This window comes from Pseudoliparis swirei, chromosome 2, assembly GCF_029220125.1.
Source record: "Pseudoliparis swirei isolate HS2019 ecotype Mariana Trench chromosome 2, NWPU_hadal_v1, whole genome shotgun sequence".
In the NCBI taxonomy this organism is placed as follows: Eukaryota; Metazoa; Chordata; class Actinopteri; order Perciformes; family Liparidae; genus Pseudoliparis; species Pseudoliparis swirei.
In genome coordinates, this window is record NC_079389.1 from 7,789,421 (window position 1) to 7,814,657 (window position 25,237).

At 40.8% G+C, this 25,237-nt stretch overlaps 1 protein-coding gene across 3 annotated transcripts; it reads right to left on the reverse strand.

The window, feature by feature from the left end:
- Positions 1 to 7,394: 7,394 nt before the first annotated feature.
- On the reverse strand, positions 7,395 to 24,171 carry LOC130203275 (rho GTPase-activating protein 6-like). Of its 3 annotated transcripts, none has more exons than XM_056429297.1 (12): positions 23,953 to 24,171; positions 14,096 to 14,255; positions 13,574 to 13,645; positions 12,575 to 12,828; positions 12,257 to 12,452; positions 12,004 to 12,059; positions 11,749 to 11,899; positions 11,462 to 11,610; positions 10,472 to 10,651; positions 9,619 to 9,716; positions 9,189 to 9,451; positions 7,395 to 8,623 (listed from the first exon to the last, which is right to left on the reverse strand). In XM_056429297.1, the coding sequence occupies exons 1-12, from the start codon at positions 24,097 to 24,099 to the stop codon at positions 8,073 to 8,075; spliced, it is 2,277 nt and encodes a 758-aa protein (XP_056285272.1). In that variant the 5' UTR covers positions 24,100 to 24,171; the 3' UTR covers positions 7,395 to 8,072. The 3 variants fall into 3 exon arrangements, with proteins under 3 accessions (XP_056285272.1, XP_056285280.1, XP_056285288.1); XM_056429305.1 differs by having other exon boundaries at positions 14,096 to 14,235; positions 23,953 to 24,086; XM_056429313.1 differs by lacking the exon at positions 23,953 to 24,171 and adding an exon at positions 17,361 to 17,424.
- Between the last annotated feature and the right edge of the window lie 1,066 nt (positions 24,172 to 25,237).

The following is a 25,237-nucleotide window of genomic DNA, read 5'->3' on the forward strand; positions in this document are numbered from 1 at the left end:
TCTGACAATGAGACTGAACCAGGCCTCACACTGTCACAACAAGCAGGTCTAGAGAACTCACAGCTGCTGGTCGAGCTGGCACTGCTGATGGAGACACTACTGTTCACATTTAGCCCGAGCATTGAAGAATCAGAGCTTGGTAACGAGAGCAAGAGTAAAACAGATCACCACACATTGAAAGCACTCAAGGAAGTAATGCAACGTTTAAAAAGTGTCTTCCCCCGTCAAGTTTAGAATATGATAAAAGGATGGTTGAACGATTATAATTCAATCCCGAGTTACACAAGCTTAATATCAAGAAAGAATGCTCTACTTTGAGTGTCTTAAAACAGAGGGAAGGAGGGCGGTGACGAGCAATAGCAGAACCAGATGCTTCGATGTGGGAAAGTACTGAAAACCAAAAACGAATTTACCAGAGTTCCCTATCCAAAGTTATTTGGCAGAATGACACATTCTGTTCTCTCTTAAAACAACATGGCATTGCTTTAGCTCTCGCCAAAACAAAAGTTAGGGGAATAACGCGATACTCACTGAAAATATCTTCTGTGAAAAAAAAAAGTGCAAACAATAATTTTCTTTCTTTTCCCTGTGCTCAGGACATATTACATCTGTTGCCAGTTCAATCCTTTGCCAGAAGCTGTTTATTGAGGAAGCTGATATGTGTAGCCTACGTCCAACTGTCAGCAGATGTGATGCATGTGCACACAAGACGGAACTTGTTATGACAACATTTCCGCCTCACCTCTAAATTTCACGGACAAACGCGCAACGTGCTGCGCTTCTTCTCCTACAAACCCGGTTGTTCACTTGTGCATCCATGCACGTGTGTCTCTGATGTGGTCCTCGCTGTGCAGCCGCGCAGTGTGTCGGTTCACACGTCGTAGGAATCAGCATCCTCGTATTATTGCTGACGTGTTGGGATTCATGTGCAACCACCACGGTCATCTTTTTTCTGAATCAACACATAAGTGCTAAGAGTTCCCTCAAGTGTCCCAATGCTCACACTGAGACCGTTAGCATTGATACTCTGAGCAACGGAAACCATATCTACGATGAGGAAGTCCCTTAACCCTGAAAAGTGTTTCTCTGTCAGACCTTACCTGCTTCCCCATGGCTGCGGTGGTATGTGTCTCTCCGTGTGAACACAATCTATGCTAATGAAGAGTATGTCTTTTAGCCTGCTGGTATTTCCCCTGAGGTAAAGCAGACAGGAGGTTGAAGTTGTTCTGTCTTACACTCCCCTTCAATGGGGCGTGTACACACACATACCTCACTGACATACACGCTGCTTCTCATCTGCTCTACAGGTTCACACAGGAGCATGGAAAGCTCCCAAGAAGAGTACTTAACCCTTATCCTGGCTGGAATAATGGAATGATAAAGGAAGATATGCATATGTCCATGCATTAGTGTACAAATCATACAACAAGTTTGGGTATTCAAATTTTTCTTTTGCACCAATACCACCAGGACGGGTAATGGTACAGTTCAAGAGTAGCTTTCTACATGTTGTGCAGGTAAAAGAAAGACAAATGTCTGGACCTAGAACTGATATACTGCAAGTCTCCGTCATATAACAGGGATGGCAGGCAGCTCCATTGAGTTACCGGTGGCAAGAAATAAGGATCAATCTTCAGGGTCCACAACAGCCAGCAGGCGAAGAAGGACAAAAACGTTGCTCGAGAGACTTGTTTTTGTCCACCTTAATGAGAATTCATCCTGTGAGATAAATGAGTCAGTGTGAAAACACAATTCCATACCTGCAATAATGAGATCATTTTTGAGGAATTGGGTGGCCAAGTGAAAAGAAATCAAGGTTACCAGTAATTTCAGTGAGGAATATCCCCCTTTTCAACTCCTAATAAAATAATGTCTGGATATGAAGATGTAGTGTGTCTACGTGTCAGAAAAGGTGCTGTAAGGCTGTGTCTGAAAAATTGCACGGATAAAATAATGTGTGGGTCAAAGCTTTAGTCAGGAGAGATATAGAAATTGATGCCACTATATATATATATACATATATATATATATATATATATAGAAAAATGGCATCAATTTCAATTTCCATATTTCTATATTTTCCATTTTATATATATATATATATATAAGAAATTGAATAGAGAATGAGGTGCATTATGATCATGTGCATCAATTGCAAAAGCTCCTGGGAAAACTCTCTGTGACGGATGTTACACCAGTCCAGACAGCCTCCGACTGCAAAGGTAGTGAATGAGGAGTTCTACATGATGTCAACACATCACAGACAGCTTCAGGCACTTCTCACCTTATTTGCCCCAGTCACAGGACAGGAACCCGTCCAGAGGAAGTCAATGTGTTGCTGTGTTGTGGCAGAAGCCTTCAAAAGGACACTGGATGTCAAATCCCAGTGAACCGTGCTGTGAGCAATTTTGGCCAATGTCCGTATACGGGGCAGCTAAATGCCAGACGGAGGACTGCTCATCTCGAAACCAGACCCCGGAATAGTGCTACACAGTGTTTGGGGCATCCTGATAGCTGAATGGTGAACATTGTTTTCCCCACATCTTCAATGTCTCCTTTGTATATTGTATTGTCGGCCTTATTACGGTTTTAAATAATTCAATGGAAAAGATGGCATCCACATGCTGCGTCTTTTGTTCATAAAGAGTTTGCCACATCTCCCAAGACGCCGGGCTCTGCTTGTATTTCATGACATCAATAAAGGTGTGGATTAAGGGGACTTTTTCCACACCTGTTGTGGTGGGATGATTACACCTTTTCAGCATGATTCACTCATATGCAGTTTGATGACTTCAGCATATTCCCATCCTCATCCTTAGCAGCTGTCTGTTGGGTGGGACTGCAATGTTTGGGCATGCAGAGCTTCGCTGTTACATGTACATCTGCAGCAGGAAATCATGTGCCATCCAGGGTCCAATAGTCTTAAAGGATTAGTGCGAGTTTAAATTTTTTCCCATGAAAACAATATCAGATAACGTGATACTGATGCGATTGCTTTACAAACATTAAGGGTGCTGATATTGATGAAACAATGGAACATTCTTGGATCATTTACTTTGAACATCACAACACATGTGCCGCCGACTGCAGAGAAGATTGTTGGCCCTAAAGACAGAGAGAGAGAGAAAGCTTCAGAAGGTCACAGCACCATTCACAAATCACTTCTGAAGCGTGCACTTAATTCTGAGGAGTAATTTTATGTTTTTAGTGCCAAAATAGCAATGAGGTTATCACATGTGCTCTGGTGTTTGCCATCTGTACAGTGAAGCATCTGCTTTTGGATCGGTAAGTTGCTCTTGTGCTGGAGACTGGAACGTCGACGCTCATTAACACGGCTCGACTCGATAAAGAAAAGACAGATTTTGAACCCTGTGATCCTTTGAAGCTCAACTTCTAAATATAATAATTTCAAAATGGAATAGTGGATTATTACACGGGAATGTTTTCACTTTTCAATACTTTTTTTGGACTGTCTTTGTTTTCCCTTCCAACAGTTGAGCTACTGTGACTCCTAGTTTAATGGCTCTTTTTGCTTTTGCTGACAATACCTTTTTAGTTATAAATAACTGGCAATACCTTTTGAAACAGTGGAATATTTTAACTGATGACATCAATGAAAGTAAAATTATTCCCCAAAAAATGTTAAAACATGACTCTGGAGAAGTATAGACTTGACAGTAATGATGAGGTAACGGTTAATGGGGACAATTCTTGAATTTCTGGTTTGTTTTGTTTTTGTTATATATATATATATAGTGTGTTAGTGTTAGTGTGTTATCTTAGACAGACATGAAGGAGAGGGACTGATATAGAGCTAGAACTAGAGGGTTCCAGTGTGGGAGCCTTCATTCATTGGTCGTTGCTCTATACCTGTAATATACAACAGGCCAGATGAACATTTCACCTCAACTGTGGGATGAGCCACAACATACGAGAAGAGAGAATGACAAGTATGATGCAGCACATTATGGGAATCTGCTCAATTAGCAGGTTTCTGAAAACACATATGTTCTATTAATAAAAGGAATAAAGGCAAAACCAAGATAGCCAAAGGGGAACAACCTGCCAGCAGGAGATTGGTGAGGGAAATGTTCAGAGAGAACTTCCACTGTCTTCCTCGGGACAATGGTGTGATCTTTTCCCTTTTCTGATTAAAGCCTTTATTCTCTCAACATGTGTGCATTTTTAGTCTTCGAACTGTTTTATTTTTGTAGTCACTCTGTGATAATTACCTAGGTCGATCCCCTGCTTGAGTATTAACTGCTGGCTCTCTCTTTGAAGCTCTAAACAAACACGAGTATATGCTTGATGCTTGATTTAATGCTCCGTGTCTTCTCTTGCAATCAGTGTTCATTGGGGAATTTTAACAAATGTAGCCCGCAGCACGCTGAGTTTCTCTCCAAGAAATCAACAACGTGAATATTTTTCTGGTGGATTGCTTATATTTTGCAAAAAAACACATCTAAACAGAATGGAGAGCTGCCGGGGCATCTTTGGAACACAACACACACGATAAAGCAGCAGCCTATTTCTTATCAGTGTTATGATAAATAAAAAAAGATCAATATGTGTTCATAGCTGTCATAAAATAGCCTACGCTTGATAACAACCAGCTTTTGAGGAGAACATCTGGATGCTCAAATTCAGTTGCATGGGAGTTCCATGGAGTCATTGTTTCGCCCACGAAATGTGTTTGTTGCGCAAGTTTGTAGGCTGAACCGAACTGCCTGTTGAAAACTGCCTTTTGGAAGCTGTCTTGAAGTGTGATGCCCCCCCCCCCCCCCGACACACACAAAAAACACACACACACACACGGCATGCTTCCCAACTGAATCGCTTAATCATGTGGCCTCCAGGAGAGAAGGGGAAACATTGAGCAACAATATGAGCAGACGAGCCATGATGTAGCACAATGAGCGCACACTGTTTCATAGCCTTCTTGTTCAGTTGAACACAAACATCAAAATGAACAAGTTCAACACGTTTTCGGTCATCTTTTAGTACAATTGTTTCAAAAGGAGAAATATTAATTACATTTATCCTGATTGGAGGATGCTGGCAGAGCAGATTTGGGGTCTGTACAGCTCTGGTGTTGACTTCACTGAGATAGAAAAGGGAGGGAAGATAATGTTGCTCCATTTACTGTCCTGATAATCTGCAAACAGTTATAAATAAATTGATTTGGAAAGCCTTGAAATTAAGAAAAATATTGGCAATTAAGCACTATTCAACCCCCCGAAAGATAAGTTGCTCAGAATTGCACGAACCGACTGAAACTGGTCTTATCAGTGAAACACTTGGGTTTGAAAACTTCCCATTTTGTTCATAAAGTGATGAACTGAGCTGAGAGACTTAATGAGATAACGGCTAAACCTTTTATCTTAAACAATCCTCTTTCTTGAAATAAACCGTCATTACCCAGTCATGACCGTGACTCCCATAAACCAGTCATTAACATGTCTGCTGACCAATGATTTTCAAATTTTTCCCATCAGTAAAATAATCACTGATTATTGACATACACTGTCCCTCACTACTGAAGGCTTTGGGTGCACATTTCCAGACACAATGGAGGAGAAGTATAATCATAACTAAGCACAAAATAGCTTGTTTCAACTTTAGGAAATTTAAATGCAACACATCACCTCAACATTGATGGCAATGATTGTATTTCACTTAAAGCTACATTCCCTGATATTGTCTTAGCGTTGAATAATAATTACGGCCGTGGAGTAAATCCTTCAGCACTAAAGATGTCAGGACACATCAGCATATTATGTAGTTTAGAGTTGGAATCCAAAATGACAGAAATAGACTGAGGCTTTGTAACATTGGATTTCAGAGTGTTTTGTGCCATAAGCAACAGCTTAATGAGCCCTCGCTCAGCTCTATTTCTCCTTTGTAGAGATTTGTGTATCTATCTCGACCTTGAAACACCAGGGGCAGCGCTCCCTGGTTTCTGGACATTCAGCCTCATTTTGGGTTTTGACCTTCCTCTGTCCTACCCGCAGCTGCTCCTGATGCCAGCGAGCAGCCTCAGACAGGATGGACCCCCTGCTGGGAACAGTTGCGGCTCTCTGCCAAAGGATCAACTTACATCCACCAATGCTGCAAAGATAAGATGTGGAATTAAACGCTTGGTCTTGATTGTTTGCATTGGGGAGGCAGGTCGCAAATGAAGGGGGGTGAAAAAAGCATCTCCAGGCTGCTCCCCTGACCCCCAGCCCCCTAATGCTTGGCCTGTTAGTGTTTCCAACATTCAATGGGATGGTGAAGGCAAACTGCTACATTTTCAGAGCAGATGCAGAAGAGTAGACACACGGCAGTGATTCTGCAAAACACAACCAGACATCCTGCTCTGTCTCTTCGGCGAGAATGGGATTGTGTGGTGGCCAAATGCAGCTCGGCTCACACAGATGTGGAGACAGATACGTCCTGGAAACTTGAACCACACGTCTTGGTGTTGAGGAAATCTCCAAGCTTTGCTTAACAAGGGAAGAGTTTATTATCAGGGAGAGGACGCCGATGGTAAAAACATAGTGAGATTACTGGCTTTAAAACACAAAATTAAAACACAATCTCTTAAAGTACACAATTGCAGTAATCTCAATCATTTCCATCCCTTTAAGGCGAGTGAACATGCCGTTGTATCCTCAAAACTGCATTCCCGGATTGTTATAGTACCTGTGCCAGATCGCAATGGTCGCCATTGTCTGCATAATTGCATACTTATTGTGGGTACTTCTTGCAATTCCAGTACTTTAAAAGATTAGTTAGTGGTACATGTTACTGTTATTGTCTCAGATCTCTCTTTTCTTAGTCACATAGATTACTTTAGAAGACAATATTGAAAGATGAGATCTTTACAAATATATAAAACACCACCATCCATAGCACATGAAATCCACACCATCCCTATCATGGTGGGAAAAGGTGTCTACAAATAATTAAACTGAACTAATAACGGTTTAGTGTGTCATTAAAAAAACACTGTATACCCACCATGCACAAGGATTACAGTTTGTGGCCGAAAAGGAAATTGAAAACCATTTCCTGGTCTTATACTGTCCTCTGGTGGCCATTTATGGTAATTGTTTAATTGTTTTTTGACTAAAGAGCAGAATCCGTCCTGCACGCCATCATTTGGTAACGTTTGATTGAACTTTATGCTGATTCCTTAATTAACTCCCAAGTGAAAGGGCCACATTAGATTGTTACCATGAACCGTAAAACACAGCTACTCATAGGAATGTAATATGCACCCTGCTGACGTTTACATTATTTTCCTAAATTGGTGATTATATATTTTACTCTTTAGCTGTTGACACTTTTAAATAAATCTATGATTTGGGTTAATTGGAAACAATGACAAGTGCTGGCAACCAGCCATGAAGGAAGAGAGGGTATTACTGTATTCCAAAGTATATTAAACAAAGTATAACTTAAACATGAATGCATGTACTGACCCAAACCTTTACAATCACTTATTCCATTAATGTTACATTTATATACCATCCCACAGAAATTATTGAAATTCATTTCATGCAGCCATTTTCCTTCACTTATATACATTAGATATACACATTCTTAAATTCTCATTCTGCAGTTTTTCCACAAGTAAGTTATAATTGTAGAACATAATAATAAACATCTCAATTTGAAAACATAAACATAATTTATATTGTTACATTCAGCTTAAAAACATCCATTGTGTCAAATTCAAATGAATACCATTCAAGTCTATTTCTGACATTCAGATGGATACAAAGTGTTTGATGGTTGTATTTCAAATAATCTCTGTTAGTGACAATAGCTCATTAACATATTCACATAACATATAATTTCCATCATGTTAACACACACAACAATATGAATATATAAAAAGTTAAACGCCCCTGCAAAATAACAGCACTATCATCACAATGTTAAAGTCCCATCAGTTTATCAATGAGAAACATTGACTGATACTGCATGTTCGGACACACAGTAGCATTTCAGCAACTGATGATGTGACAGGAGAATGGCCCCTTATATTAGAAATTATCTTCCATATAACATAGTCGAAGTTTGCATCACACCAATGTCTCCGGCAGGGCGTCTGCATTTTCTTTTGACAGCATATGCCATATATGCCACCTCTGCGTCTGCCAGTCTGGTGTACCAGGGCTCTTTTCTGGTCCGGGCCCAGAGGCATCTGCACTCTGGGCGGCGGGGCTTTGCTTGCACTGCTGTGGGGTTTGGGTGTCAGACTCATATATAAAGACGGAGGGCGTGGAGTAAGACTTATGGGTCTCCCTCAGCCTTCCGGAGGAGTGAGGGGGAGCCAAACCGTAAGTCCTGACCTTAAGTGACGGACATGATTGTTGTCCTGTCCTTTCTGCTAAGGTGTCAGAGCGGAGGGCTGCTGATTGGCTGCTACTCCACTGATGTAATGACGGTTGAGGTTGTCTTTGTCCTTTCTGGTCATGAGAACCACTGCAGCTGCGAGTCACTGGGGGGTGTGGCCTGATTTCCAACACGTCCAATGAGGTTTGTCTGACGGGCAGCTTATTGTTACCTTGGTGACTGCTCAGCCATTCTGAAGATCCATACGACTCACATTCCGACACGTCTCCGAGGAAGTCTGGGAGAAACCATTCATTAACATCCGGCATTCATTACATATCTCTAGAGCATCTGCAGCAACATGTACAACATATTTTGTTTCTAGTAATATGATGACCAGTAAACTCTTTGTTGAATAGTCAATGCCAGGTGTCTCAGAAATGATCAGTTGAGCCCTCTAAAAGAAAAAGAAAAAATTCCTAGCCGCAGTTCCAACCCTGCGGTGACATTGACTAAACGTACGATTTAATCATCTCATTCTTCTTTTTCAGGGCCAAGCGTAAATAATACATTTGGTGTCATCTTTTTGTCTTTGTTAAAATATGTATCGTTGAAGAAAAACAAATATATAAGGTGTGCAGTTTGCTCTGCGTTTTTTATTTTTTATTTTTGTTTTTATTTCACACATTTTACACATCCACCATATTTCCGAGTGATAACTGACTTATCTATACACTTCTACTTATGTAACAATATTTTCATCTAAATGTCAGCAAGAAAGTCAATAAATATTTCCAAAATGTCAACATGTTCTTTCAAATGATTCTTCTTCTAAAGTATATGTCGCAATACATTTAGTTCACCTTTATCCGTAGAAAGTGTCGGAGAGGTGCAGCCAGATCCGTCTTTAGAATGGCCGCTGATTTGGTACTGCCCAGAAAGTCTGGGGCTCCCGTCTGAGAGGGGACCGCTCTCCTCGGGGTATTTACACAGCAGTCGATCCGACAGGACAGGAGAGTTGTTATCATAGGGAGACACCTCTCCGCTAGAGGCTTTGATGGAGTCACTGGATACGTACCTCTCAGTCAGAGAGAAGGAATCCTCTGCTCTAAGAAGGCCGGGCTCACTACAGAAACAGAGAATATGCAATCAAGATGAAGATCATCATCACCAGGGGGGTGAATAATGTATTATTCATCTTGAGGATTTGGACATTTGAGCAGAAGGAGACACACACACACACACACACACACACACACACACACACACAATGAGACAATAGTGGAAACTCACGAGTACTGAGAGGCTTTTCTCCGCAGTAAGTAATCCACAACATCAGGATCAGATTCTTGCACACTCATCAGCACCTCGTTCTGAAGGTCAGCAGGAACCTGTGAGAGTCAAAATCCAGTTTCACTGAAGCTCATAACAAAGGGATAACAGTCGTAAAACTGCGTATTATTCATCCCATTAATTTCACTGTGCCTAAAATTATAACCACACTTTAATTACACAAAAAATATATGATCCACTTCTCAATATTTACCATGGAGAAGTATATGCAATGCATCTGTACTACAGACACATGACAGCATTACTGTATGTACCAGAGCAGATTAGATTTGTAAAAGCTGCAGAGACATCATGTTTTTTGTGGTATAAAGTGAACAAGAATAACATCAGTTGAGAAAGGTTAAACTAATGACTAATGCCCTCTGGCTTCCTTAAAAGATCATTGTCAGGAATCTGGAATTAAGTGCATCTGCACTTAAGTTTCTGGTGAAAAGCAGAAAACATAATGATGATGAGGATCTTGCCCTCGCTCCCAATCTTTGTCTATAAACCAAACAGAGACTGGAATACCAGTTAGTGACTGAACAAGAGAGGCTTCTCAATTCCCATGTACTAAAAAGAGTGTTCACTAAACCTCAGTTCATAAGGTTCACTGTTTCATTGTGACACTCAATGTTTTATAGGGGCCTAAAAGAGCATAGCCCTTCTCACAAACTATTAAGCTAATGTTTACATTTCATTTGGCTGCTCCACTCTGGTAAACTCAAGAATCACTCTCAATCCTGAATAATCCTTGTGATTGTTTCATTAAGCCCAGGGCTGTCTTGAACTGTTTGCCGTAAGGATGGCTTACCATAAAAAGCATATCATATATATTGATCATCTTTTGGACCACGCTGATGATGGCGTTGCTTTCCTCTGCGCGGGCGAAACTCTGGACAGCAAACTCTTTGTCTGAGTTTTTTTTCTTGTGCAAGAGGTTGGGTCCAAAGATGGTCGCTAGATTGAGTGATGTCATCTTGTTTCCTGTGATCTAAACAAAGCCGAGGACAGAATAGATTTGTTAAATTTGGAAACAGGATCTTCCGGTTAAACCAGACTAATCTACCTCGCTAGTAAAGCTGCCACTTCACAGCAAAGGTTTGGCCACACAGGAAATCAAAACTCGTACACACATAGAGTACTGCAATTATGTTTTCAAAAGTCTTTTGTTGGAGACGGTCCCCTCCTTGTCATTCTTGAAATGTTGTGACCGTGCACATAAAAGAGCCCTGCCACCATCAATAAGGCCGGCTCTGCCTTCTTTTGTTCAAAGAGACCAAACAGACCTGTAGTTCAATGTTACAGAACCGTGGGAAACAAGCCATCTCCGCTGTGACGATGAGTATTTATGAAATCAAATCAATATGAAAAGACGATTTGGGCCCAGAGTGGCTTCACGGAGGAGGACTTGTTTTTGTCGGTGCAAATACAGTACATAGCTTTTAAAATGAACCGTTTCCCTCTATGCTGCAAATTACTTCTAGTACTTGAAGTTTAAAACACATAAACTGGGGAGATAAGTTATGAACAAACAGTATGATGTATGTAAGAGAACAGCGCCAGTGTTGTGTCGTTTGTGTGAGTCCGACAATAAATCATCATGCAAAATGCGCTGCGCTTTGGCACATCCTTTACTTTGAATTAAAAGGCTCCAGGTATCCGTTTTACTGAATTCAGTTGCAAAATGTGTGACATACTGTGTGACACACTGCCATAGTTCCTTTCATGGCCGTATAAGCCCGATGGCATGCCAAATTATTGCCACCTCGACAATAAAACTGTGCTTGAACAGTTCCTTTACCTCTTGTCCGTCAGTGTCCAGGCGGTCTTCAGCATTTGCAGCCACTGTGGACAACAAGCACAGGAGGCGCTGCAGCGTGTCGCTGTTACAGGGAGGAAGCAGAAATATCAGGAGCTGGATGGCGCTCTCTTGGTCTGAACTATCCAGCACTGCAGAAAAGAAGAGATATAAACCATTGATGTCAGTAAAAAAAACAAAATGCAACACAACTTTAAATTCTATCCAACTACCACCTGCATGGTAACTTGTTGGTGACTTTTTAGTGTGTGCATGTGTGTGTTGCTCACACTTTGTGTTGATGAAGGCCGTGTAGAGTTCTCTTGTGAGCAGTGGGTCCGGCATGTCTCTGAGGAACTCTTTCAGCAATGCAGCGACATCATGCACATTGTGCTCCTCGTCCAAGTGCACCGCCCATCCCTGGTCAAAATCCTCGCGAAGCTGAATGAAACATGATTCAAGCAAAATGTCGCTCAGTGTCGACACATTTTATGTGGAGATTAAGAAAGACGTTGAGATGTGCGTTACGGTTAACCAGCTTGTACCTGTCGTACTCTCTTCTTGGAACTTCCGACACGGAAAATTCCAACCGTGTTCAGGCCTGAAATTAAAGATGGCGATAATCACTTAGTGCCAATATTGTGGATAATACATGTAGCTTCAAAGACATTCCAATTGTATGATGAATGGAAATTATGAACACACTAATACTAAATGATAACCCTCCACAGAGATATGTTCGGTTCTTTTTTACTTCATATACGAAACACTATCGTGTTACTGTTCAACTTTGTGTACCGTATTTTTCCAGGTGCTGGCAGCAGAGATCCACGACCCTGGGCATCTGCCTGTAAATAGGGTTAAGGCTGAGTTTGTTGTCATGGTGCTTCTTGCTGTTGCCAGCTGCCTCCACTGGCAGAGAGAGCTGAAGGGCCTCCAAGAGCCGAGACTGGTTGTCGTCAAGATCGGTGATGCAATCCACCGACACTCCGCCCTGTCAGGCAGATGGGCGACAACCAGTGCAGTCGTTTAATGGCCACCCGCTGAATGAGTATCCCCCTCCCCCAAAGAAGCTCTAATCTAACGCGCAAGTGTAATCTGACAGGACAAGCCTACCCTCCTGCGTGTCCGCGGGGCTGCGTCCGGTGCGCTGAACACAGGGGAATCATTTGGGGTCTCCGAAGTGGAGCTAAGGGACGAGTTGCTGCTGGAGAGCTCCTTGTTGCCCCTTTTGAAGCCGGAGTTGAAGTGGAAGAAGGACAGCATGAAGTCACTGTTCTCCTCCCGCGGGGGGTCGTGCCGCTGCTTGTGTGTGCGGTCGTTGGATATGACCTGCGACAGCGGTATGCCAAACGCCTGGGGCATCGTGTCTGTGTGAGGAGAAGGGGAAACACAGGGAGATTTAAAGTTCATCTGGTTTGGCCCCAAGTCAACTGGGAGATGTCGAATCAGATTAAAAGATGTGCCAGTCATGTCAGCGCATTCTATATGTTAACCTTTTGGAGCTTTGATTTTCTGTTCACAGCACCACTAAATTGTCTTTGCGTTCATTCTTTATATTCAAAGCTGACCTTTTCAAATACAGGCCGCCATTTATATTTTAATGTCGGCAAATAAAGGGGGGAAAAAAGAGAGCGCATACTTTCTGGAGTGCTTTTGTAAACACAAGGGGAAAAGAGAAAAGAGGGGGCTGGTGGTGTAATGAATGAACCACCACTTAAGATTGTTTTTGTTATTTCCTTCGACTGCCGAGCTGACAGAGAACATCCCTTTGCTGCCAGCGGGCGGGGGAGTAGCTCCCTCTGAGACTCCCTCACCGTTCTGTAGATTCTGATCACTCAGCAGCTGGGAATGTCTGCTTCATTGAGTCGATACCGCTTCAGCCAAAGGGATGAAAGAGTATGTTTTCATGCGTCTGGCTCGGCAGACGAGATTAGAAAGTGGAGGGGAATAAAGTGACAGGATTCAGACAGAACGCTTTATCTTCACCGGGTTGGACAGACTAACAATAATAGAACTGAGTGTGTAAGCCATTTTTATCTCAATAAAAGTCCCAATGGAGAGCAGTAACATTCCCCTTACAGTATTGAGTGTTTCCAGTAAATCACACATTACCTTTGTCTTTACTCTTCTCTTTAGATAATGAATCCAACTTCCGCCTGAGTAACTTCTTGTGCTTGTGGCCATCTGAAAAGAAGCAGAGGTGTCACAGTTAAAAACAACAACAGGTCATTATTACCCGTGCTCTTGCTCGCTCCACTTGACATTTCATAAATGGTGGAGAGGTGGAGTTTGAACCTTCATTCATCACCCATTTACAGGTGTAGGACAGCTTTACTACAGACAATAATATCATACATTTCAAAACATTCTCTTTTTTTGACAATGTAATTTGTGTTAGATGTGAAGAAAATATAGAATCTAATAAAAGAAACTAACACTTACAACATACATAACCGTGTTTACAGTAGCCTGAGATTGCATAGGTCATTACAGTATGTTTAAGGCCGACAGTCTCACACCATGAAATCTATTAAGGTAGCATGACACACTTACACAAAAAGGAAATCATTCTTTGAATGTCAAATAGACTAGTTATGTGACTAAGGCTATAAGTGTGGGTGGTTATTTCAATACATTTAGGCATGGTGATGTGGTAGCCCGGGTCGCGATTCCGAAGCATCCGTCTGAAGGCCACGTCTTGGAGATGAACCCTCTCCAACTCTGAGAGGCTGTGCAAAGGGACGGGCTTCAGGCCAACGTTACGTCCTGACACGCTGTTCCAGGTAAAGTCACCCTGAAGAAACACACACACACACACACACACACACACACACACACAGATACACATCAATCATTGCTGTCACCTTCTACATTCATGAGCAATCCCATACAGTCCATCACTTTGTATGAACTGATGAATTGCAGCTGAAGGTTCTGACAACATAAATAGGTTTCCAATCACAAAAACTGACAGCTAACACTTAAAGGATTTCAGATATGTTTTAAAGATATGATCTCCTTGATGTTAGAATACAGCATTTGTGCTGTACTTTTTTATTTCTATCAAAAACTAACACAGACATGTTTGTTTCCTTCTGATTGTAGACGCGAGGACTGCAAGATGTCGGCATCAGCAACACTGTCTGGCAGAACTTCTGTGTCCCAGAATAAGGCAAGACAGAGCAAGTCTTATCAGAGAAAGGAACAAGACAACTGATTTTGTAAATTATCTTATTTTACAAGTGGCAAAAACATGCTTATTAATAATGCAAATACTATATCATCAGCTCCTAAATGTTAAATACCTCATCTTTGTATCCCTCCTCCACTCAATAAAGTGTGTGACCCTGCAGATAATAGCCAATGATTTATGGATATTTATCATCAATCTATAACAAAGACATTTTCATTTTTTTTTTAAACACACACTTTATTCGTAAACATTGCTGCAAGTAAGTCATTCTGAAGATGTAGTACTGTGGTAAGGACGAGGGCAAATAATTTAACTTAAATCCTCACCCTTTGTGCATCTCCATGCTGGAGATTACCGTTCTTTGACCCAGTACGGTCAAGCCAATCATATGAGCCATGTTCCAAAGAGGCTTAGTAACTCGTTATCAGGATAAGGCTTACACTTAAGTGGCTCAAACACATTAAATGAGAATTAGGCTGTGCTACAGCATACTATGTTCTAGTACACATACATTCATGACCCTGCCATGGCCCTGCTGATGTGCCCCGCCCTCTACCTTCTTCATGGATCACGGAGGTCTGGATCATGGTCCATGCCTACTACGAATTATTCATACATTCTGTCATATTCATTGAATGTGTTTATGTAACTCTGTAATGCTTCATTCTGTACACATGACATCTATTGCTTCTGTACATCTGGGGAGAGGGATCCTCCTCTGTTGCTCTCCCTTCAATAAGTTATTCCCAGAGACAGCGTCGGAAACAACAAGTGGGTCGCAGGAGATTTAATTCGGGTCACCAAATCATTCCATTGACTTTTATATCTGCAGCACACCTCTGAGCCTCATGAGGGAGTCTGAATGTTTGTATTGTTCTGATAATTGTAATATGTTTGTTTTCAACATCACATGATGCATAAAACAAAGGTGCAATTCGTCAAGTGTATATCTCTTTGAAACGTTTATGTATTCAATATGGTGACCTGGAAATGTCAGTAAAAATGGTCAGGAACATTCATTTGCACACAAATGTGCTCTTCTCATAATTTATGGATACGGCCGATTGTGAACTGGGTCACGATGAGTCATCCTTTTTAAAAAGTAGGTCCCCAGAATTAAAGTTTGGTAAACACTGGTGTGGCCTACTGCAGTTTGATGCAATACCTCTTTGGCTATTCTATAATCAGAGGTTTGAGTTCATCGCTTCAGTACAACATTTAAACTCATTTCTCCAGTTATCTTATTATAATTGTCCGAAGATGGAACATTTGGCTGACTGTGGGTCAGTGGTTAGCAGGTCCGTCTTTCAATCACGGGGTTGGCGGTTCAATCCCCGTCTTAGTCAATGTGTCCTTTAGCAAGACACTTAACCCTAAACTCCTCCCTGTAGCTGTGTCTACGGTGTATGAATGTAACATTATTGTAAGTCACTTTGGATAAAAGCGTCTGTGAAATGAAATAAGTGAAAGTAGCACATAATAATCCTAAATATAAATATTTACTTGTGGGTGGCTTTTTACACAACCGTTGATACGTTTTCTATATTTGCCACAGTGGAAGAAAGTCGGTCCCAAACAGCTGCTCCAAGTTGTTACAGAATCAGTCACTGTCAAAGCTGGATGAAGCTATTGTTTCTTATCGCACTGAGCTCACAAATACAACGGTCAATGATGAAGCTAGTGCTTTATGACCTAAAATGATTTGTATTCAACATTCAGTTAGACTGTAACAACAAAGTACAATAAAGTAAACATACTTATTGAAATATATCAACTTGCAATGTATCTCAACACTCTGCTGTGCAAGTGAATCCACAGCGAGCACACTTTTGTGGCTGTGCAGTATCCAAACTTTAATTCAAGACCTTGTTGTAACACAATGCTTTTGTTCGTGCTCCCTGGAATACAATGAGAGGAAACGTGCAAGGTAGTTCATACAATATGGCAAGATTGAGAACTCAGATTACACTCGATCACACTTGAAGTGGATCCAGTGAGGTGATGGGTATTCCTCAGCACTCAGCAAGCCATTCAATGGCGGCACAGTGGGAAGACTTTTCCACAAGAGCCCCTAAACTCTTGAGTTCGACAGGAAATGATGTATCACTAGAACTGTACTCAATGGCTGACAGTTGACCCATACTCCTCTCTTTTTTCCCGACTGTAACAGCATTGACGTAACCACAATTACATTGGGGTGTCCTTGGAAGCTTGGAAACGACCAGCACAAACACACAAACCCATTCAATTAGTCACATCCTGCTATTCTTAAAAAAGGTAAACATCCATAAATGTACTCTATGTACAGAGAAATCCACGATACATTTGAGCCTTTTTCCCCTTTTGCTTTCAAGGCAACGTCGACAGCAATCAGTTAATAATGACCACCAGCAAAGCATGAACAAAGGGTCCTTCTAGGACCGAGCTAATAATAAAACAACTATAAATATGTCACATACTGTACATGAGGAGTGGTGGATGGAAGAGATAGAGATCATAATGCAGTAACACTATAACACCCAGTCAATGTGAGGAGCCTACTATCCTAATGACCTGAAAAATAGAAATATACCCATTCCTATCACAGCACTTTTAATGTAGGGGCTTAAACCTTTGATTCCTGCCCTGTCTACTATCTTTGTAACAGTTTCCTCCACTTTTCTAAACTCGTGCACACGCTTAACGCTGACGAAAGCGTTTACTCACGAGACAGGTGCTGTGTCATTGAAGGGTCGGTCTCCCATTGCAGGGAGTCGAGGTGTCACCCCTCCCTCAACCGTGTCGACCACCACCGGACTCCAGATCCACCGACGCCATTTGACCTCGCATAAGTCCGCATGAGTTACAAGTGCACCAAGTCCAGCGACTTGCTGACGTCACAGGGACCGGCGCAGTCCCGGTGAATAACATGACCTCTGCTTAATGGGCTGGGAGGGGCCGCAGCAGCGGGTCACTGTCGGGGCACAAGTTAACAAAAGAAACCCCTCTGGAGATAAGCAGCAGCATTGCCTGTAAGTATGCTGAAGTTAAACATGGTTCACGGTCACGCTAATATCAAATGTATTGACTGGGAGCAGCACAGAAATGTATATGGGACGTAACAGAGTATTTAAGGAGCTACTGTGACATATTTAATCATCGCTCAATGCAGTCTGCAAAAAAAATGTGGCTTTCAATCTTTCTGAACACTACAATACCCATGAGCTCAATAAAGTCAAAGGCGCGAAAACAGCAAGTAAGACAGACTGGACTAGCTAATATGATTATACTGTACTCTATAACTGTCATACTTTATTGTAACACACTTGTGGAAATAAATCATAATAAAGCAAGAAAGTAGAAAAAGGGAGAAAACTCTGAATTTGTAATGTCATACAGAAGCACAGTTAACTCGAGGTACACCTGCTGATAAAATAAGAGCCATGCTGGGTTGCTAAATCCACCAGACTTTGGTAATAGTTGAGCTTATTACAGATATATGTATCTATGTCTGAATATATGTCATAACATAAGTAATAAGGGATGTCAGTAACGAACTGCCAAATATATGAGCTATGTAGTTAATCTCAGAGAGCACTGAGAAGGTTATTTATTCAACTGTAAAATGTCAGTTATTGTTTTTCTCACTCTAAAATATTGATAACAGTGTTACAACACATCCAAACATGTTCTAGCTCTACATAAATTATAGGCCCTGCACACTCAATTCTTTGAGTGGTTCAGTTGGATCAGACCTCTCTCATCAAGTTAAAGATCACAGCAATCATTATGACTTCATGGTTAACACACAGGTGTTACTCAGAGTAACAATGGCTGTGAATGTAAGGTTCTTCGTAAGTCAGTGTGACAGTGAGCCAGCATGAATGGATTTCTACTGTGACATGTCAAAATGTCTTCTGCGTACATAAAAATAAAAAAAAGACTATCTACCAAAAATAATCAATAGGGATTTTTCATGAAATATATTTTGACGTCACATTTGGATGTCATAGGTGTAAAAATTAAATCAATGTCTGTATTACATTTCGGTGCCTCGGTTGGTGCAGCAAGACGGTGAGGGAGACGCCAATTAGGCCCAGCCTACCACCTGATGTGTCCTGAGAGGAGGCCTAATCAGGCGGCCTAAGTGAAAACACCTGTGCAAGTGGACCATTTGTTATAGTCAGACAGCGACGGCAGCAGATTAATTGATGTCGCTACGGGAGACCACAACTATAACAGCAGTCGTCTCTCCATGAGGAGATTGAGTTTTCTCATTTTGGTTGATGTTTTAGAACAACTGTAGCCTGCAAAAAATGACTACATTATTGATTTCCTCTAAATGATGTTTGAGACTGAGGAAAATTGTACAAGCGATTGGACATGTCTCTTCTATTGGGCTCTGGGGAAGCGTTGACTGTCTTTTACAGCCTGGAGTGCTGGAATGAGGTTGTTAATACTCTGCATGGTGATGATAAACAGGAAGTAGCATGTTCAACGGACACAAAGCTTTTTGAAGGCGATTTTGGCTGGGGAAATCCATTCACTTTAAAAACTCTTTAGGCTTCCCAAAACAAAAAAAGCTCAATATTAACATCTCAATTAATGAAGAACGTCACCTATAACCTAATATTAGTCTACTAATAGTGTAATGTTTGAGACATTTAGATACAGATATCGTATACCCTCTGTGTCGCTCTTTGAGAGGAATCCAATTCACATATTGTAAACGCTAAATGCGTATAATTTTGATACAGGATACAAATCAAACTCAACAGATATTCTAAATCCTTCATGTATTTACATTAGTTTGAATACATCTCTAGAGCGCATGAGAACCCTCTTGCATAGCAGCTCGGTCGGGGGCTGACTTGGAGCTAATATTATCGTATCATATATTGCGAGCAGACCAGCAGCTGCTTATAACCTGAAGATGGGATTAAATACACATGCTGTCGACTATAAATAGTTTAGCAATTAGGAGAGAAAACATCATTTAAATTCTATAGGTAAATTTTTTTGAAAATCACATTTTCCTTTAAAATATTTCCCTTGAAGCATTGGTGAGCTCACTAGCGTGGGTTTTCAATTGAAAGCTTCCGTGTTAGTGTTTCCAGTGTTTCTCTGTGCTACTGAAAGTACAATGCTTGAGAACATACCGACAGACATATTTGTAGCAGCCCTACGTTCAGCATCGTGCCTGAGTCTCCAAATCTAACATTTTCTGAAAATAAGTTGGATTTAAAATGAAATATGTTTCCTCTTGCATTTAACTAAATTAATTTCCTTTCAGATTCACATGGCTTTATAACAGAGACGTTCTCTATTTCTTCTGCAGGCCCGCTCTCATGCACCGTTCTCAGAGCACAATTTCTCTTCCTCTACATCAGTAGCAACAGTGCAAAATGAATTGACATTTGATAAAACTTACAAATGTCCGTTAGAATTGTTCTTGATACAAGATGAGTGCACACATATTTAGATACTACCTGCTGTTAAACCGTAATAATTGTCATTCCTTTATTTGGTCACTACATTACTGCAACAGGATAATACATGGCTCCCTCTAAACTAAAGCTTCATACCTTCCTGTAATTTACCGGCTTCCTAAGACATACCTGAGCAAATGGAAACATTTTGTTTGTTGCATATCTGTTCTCACTATTTAGAGTGACTTACAAAGTCATTTCTCTGAAGGGTTGTGCTTTATATCAAATGAATGAAGATTATATTACATATTGCCCGGGGTCCTTTCAAAATCACTTTTTTCCACAGAGAAGATTTCATCTGCAAAGAAAAGGACATTGAATGACAGTTAATAAGTTATGTTTTTACAAAAGGGATTTAACCAAAAGGCAATATTTTACAATATCTCACAAGGTCTCATATTCAGTCCAATAAAAGCGCAAAATGAAACTCAAAATCAGCATAAATGAATCCTAAACATGACCGTGACCAATGCTAGGCATTTATGTGGCTCAGAGAAGGGCTCCTCCAGCCATATTACACAGTAATTAACTTGCAGTGGGGCAGTCAGGCCTTATGTCATGATCATGAAAGGCATCCAAAACAATTCAAGATAAATTCTACAGTGCATGATGATCTAATCTCATAAAACTGCGTCTGCCTCTTCTCCCACAATACAACATGTCCATTTAATTAAAACAATGTTGACACATCCATCTTATTTCATGACCAACTGCATTGTTGAATGTAAAGCACAGAGGGGAACTGGGGAAGAGTAAAGACAGACTCATTGTCTCATAACTGAACTCATACCCCTTTATTCTCTCAGCCTATATGGCACCTGGAATACCCAAACTAAGTGTTTTATGCACTATATGCCAACACCTTCTGACGCATGGATTCTCATGTAAACTCAATTATATTATTCAGTGCAGGTATCTTGCTACTGAGACTGGGAATACCCCAACGTTGACACGAAGCTGTTCATAAAGACCTGTCACCATTTAATTTAATTTAATTGACGTGAAGCAATGACTTACCATCTATGTTTACATCTAACTCACTGTTTATTTGCCCTCTTATCAGACACAAGGTAGATGCTGTGGGGCTTCTGTGTAAAGCCAGCAGGTTTGTTTCCATGCCATGCAAACGGACAGTCTCCTGTGGGAAGAAGTATGTGCCTGAGGGACCGTAGCCAAGGCTCAAGTCATGCTGCTCTACTGTGAGAAATAAGAGTTGAAGCTTTCTTCATGTAAACCAGATGTCTCTGCTTTCCATCTCAGCTCAGGCTACCGAGACCCCAAGTGAGTACACTTCTAATAGAGCACAGTGATGTTCAACCTATGGAAAATAGAACGTCCCTTGTACCATAGATCAAAAATACCAATCGGACACTGCTTTTTAAACAGGGAAGAGGATGTGCTTTTATGCCAATAGCATGCTACACAAGGCTATTTTAATCATACCCATCCCAGACATATAAAAGAGCATCTACTTTCATCAGGAAACACTATGACCCAACACATCTATGATGTATTTCCATTGATTACAGACTCATCTTCAGCATGCCGTTACACCAGGTATGTCTTATACATAACCACTGGTTTTACTCTTTGCCAAGAAAAAATACATATACAAAGAATCACATTCAACAAACTAGTACTGTAACATGTTCTTTTTTATAAGAGGCCTGGACAGTCTGAGTTATACAAGATATATAATAGTACAACTCATAAAAGGAGACTTGTGGAGAGCTGGGCTGTTATTGGGCAGAGATGCAGCAGAGCTTTTTGCAAAGGGAGAAACATTGTCATGCTGACTTCATTTATGCTGTTGTGACTGTATCATAGATACTATTGTCCCTGAATGAACTGCTGGCTGGATATTTGCACACCCAGAAAATGTGATTTTCATTACGGACTTGAAGTGAGGTCACTTCCTCACTGCCGGTTTAAGCCGACAGCTTGGTCATGTGAGTCGGGAAGGATCTCACACCTCACATCTCAGACCTCAGCTTATCTGGCTGGAGTTCTTCCAACTGGCTTGTTGGACTTCTAGAAATACAGTAGTAGAGCTCTACTGTCCACAAACACATTGTACAATATTAGTGGTAAAACATTATGTGTCGTCTGGGGTTGTTATCCACAGTGGAGGTAACATTTACCACTTGAACAATGCTTTGCAAAAACCTGGATCTAGAGCAGCTCTCTGAGCATAGTAGTGCACACAAGCACTCTCCAAAGTCATAAATCACATTATATATCCTCTCTGACACAGAGCTGTCTCCAATATGAATCATCTTCTTACAGATTTACTGTGATTACATTGTTAAGGGCTCTGGCTGTAGGATTTGAGTTCTTGTTGATGACTGTAAGAGCCACCAGATACCTGGTATTCATTACAAGCCTATTATAATGTCAAGTCTGTCATACATTTCCATTATACTAAACACACGGCGTTCCCATGAGCACCAACCGAAGCACAGCAGAACAGATTGGCTCAAATTATGAACATAGGAGACGAGGGAGAAGTACTGTAAATCTAAAACTATTTATCCTTAACAATAAAAAAGATGCAAATGGCCACTGTAATATATTTTAAATATATGTTAAAACAATTCCCCTCTCTTTGCTGATAATTAAATAGTAAGGCACATCCTAATGGAGACAAACATCATGGACAGTATTCTTATTATATATCCAAGCATAATGATTAATTAACAATTAGGGGATTTGTTTCCTTTGGTAATAAAGAAAGGCAACGATAATATACTTTGCATTTACTGCACTGCTGTTGATTGTTGTCAATTCATCTCTGAGGCAACTAATAAATAAATATTATCAATACATTTATAAAGTTATTTCTTTACATTTTTGAACAATAAAAGGCCAGTAAAAGCGTCACTTTAAATGGAAACAGGAAACTGTTCTGTCGAGGTGCAATGAGTGTTTTCCGGCTCATTAGGGATTATATAATGGTCCAGAAGTGAATGCACATATTCACAACGCACAGCTCTGTCATATAGCTGTTTGTCATGTTTGCACAATTGTCAGGATTGACACGTCACTGTACAGAGAATTAATAAATCAAAGGATCCTTTTTCCAGAACCCCACCTTAAAGTTTTCTTTATGATGTCGAAAATAAGCTTCTTTGAGTTGCGTCTTGCCAAATGTGACAAGTCTTTCCAGTCACACCACTTCCAACTTAAGCAAGTTGGCGCAAGCTGCAGCTGCCATTTCACCAAAAGGAATGAGTCGAGTTGTTATGTCACCAATGCACACATAAAGACTATATGTTTGTAGACTAGTCATGGACTTAGTTATGTTTCAATACTGTGGAAAAAACATGCTCCCTTTGATTTATTTCTATTTTGACAAAACATTTGCATGTAGGCCTACTAAAAATACATTACAAAAGTTTCAAAATGTGTTCATTTGAGATCAAAGGGAATGAACGACAATCCCTGTAAACTCCTGTAAATGGCTACATCATCCTAAGGGAATTCCAGCCACTTCCGGAATCTGGTTGCAGACCACGCTGAACTCAAGTTGTCTTTGCTCTTCAGCTCTATGTGTTGCACTTCCTATATGCATTTAGGACATGCAATTGCTTTGCAAAAGTGATGGAAGTTAGAAATCTGAATCGCATCACTCAATTCCCCTCATTATTAATGACACGTAGGCCTATCATCAAAATCATTGAACTCCAATAACGTATAACCCTCAACACCACTGCCTCAGACCCGATGTCATATCTCAGCTCCAAGAGTCCAGATGTTTCCTATATGTTCAAAAGTATAGATGCTGTCTTGACATTTTTTTTAAACCACCGTGAAGCGATCGGGCCACTGACCTGAACCGACGTCTCCTCGCCGTAGAAGCCGTCATGGCTCATCAACGCCGGGTCCAAACTCTTGGTGTGTCTTAGTCTCCGTTTGGAGAGAGTTTTGGGGCTCAGCGAGCATGAGAACACACTGCTCAACAAGCCCTGAGCCGACATGTCCCCTCCAGCTGGTCAGCTTGTGATTAAAGAACTGTAACAGAGATGCATATCTCCGCTGCGAACAGCAGCGTCAAGTCACCAGCGCGTCACCATGCTGGAGATTATGAACCGCTCGCTGACTGTGGAGTCCCTGGACACCCCCTCCACCTCCCACATGCTGTGACTCACTACTTCCTCTTCATATGATTTTAATAGCAGAGCACTGTATGCTAATCTCCCCGCCAAAAGACCAAAACAAATAACAAGGCGGCACCGAGACCTCAAAAGCCAGTAAACCTGTTTATGCGCGGGTGTGGCACCGTGTGCGCGCGTCAGTCCTCCTGCTGTGAAATAGACTTTTCATGCACTCCAGTTAATATAAACATAAATTAAATTATATATATATATGAAAAGTTTTCATCAATATTGAATTGTTGTCGTGTGGGTCCTTTTATATATATATATATATATATATATATATATATATATATATATATATATATATATATAAAGGCCCTCAAGACATACATTCAATATTCTATGCTTTACAGCAGTTATATTAATGGTAATCTGTATCCGATCATCCAATAACAAGACATCTCAAACTGTATTTTAAATCCAAATATATAATTTTCCAAATTTAGAAGATATCTCCCACTCAGTGTTATTAATTGATTCAATACACACACTTTAAAAGTCACACAAACTTCAGAGTTAATATTAACAACGATGCATATTGTTCAAGGACACTGTGTATATAATGATGCTGCTTTTGGTAATCTTGTTATTTGACTTTATCAGTGTTAGGGTAACTGCGGCTGTGTCTTTTTATTATTATTCTGATTTAGCATGGATTCACAGCATCCATAGCTTTAGTGGGGCACTTCCTGAACCAGAAAACATCCAACAAACTTAAAATCAAACCTTTTGATTCATCTAATTTGGCTCTCACTTGCATAGCTTAATGAGACCCTTAGAATGAATAGAGACATTGAACAGACCATGCCCACAGTCGCCTCTTGACCACGCCACATGTTTCCTCACCGTATGCCGTTGAGATTCTTGGCATGTCGTGCCCTGGGAACAGACTCTTCCTGTGGGGGCCCTTAGGAAGGGACCTGTAAGATAGCATGACATGTGAACCAGCACTGTATGG

What these genes read in the sequence shown, in the direction of transcription:
- LOC130203275 (XM_056429297.1), bottom strand. Translation starts at nt 24,099, where the DNA reads ATGTCGGCTCAGGGCTTGTTGAGCAGTGTGTTCTCATGCTCGCTGAGC. An exon ending in GCGAGGAGACGTCGGTTCAG is followed by an intron (nt 14,256 to 23,952) that starts GTCAGTGGCCCG and finishes GTGTTTCTTCAG; the next exon opens with GGTGACTTTACCTGGAACAG. An exon ending in GGCCTTCATCAACACAAAGT is followed by an intron (nt 11,611 to 11,748) that starts GTGAGCAACACA and finishes TCTTTTCTGCAG; the next exon opens with TGCTGGATAGTTCAGACCAA.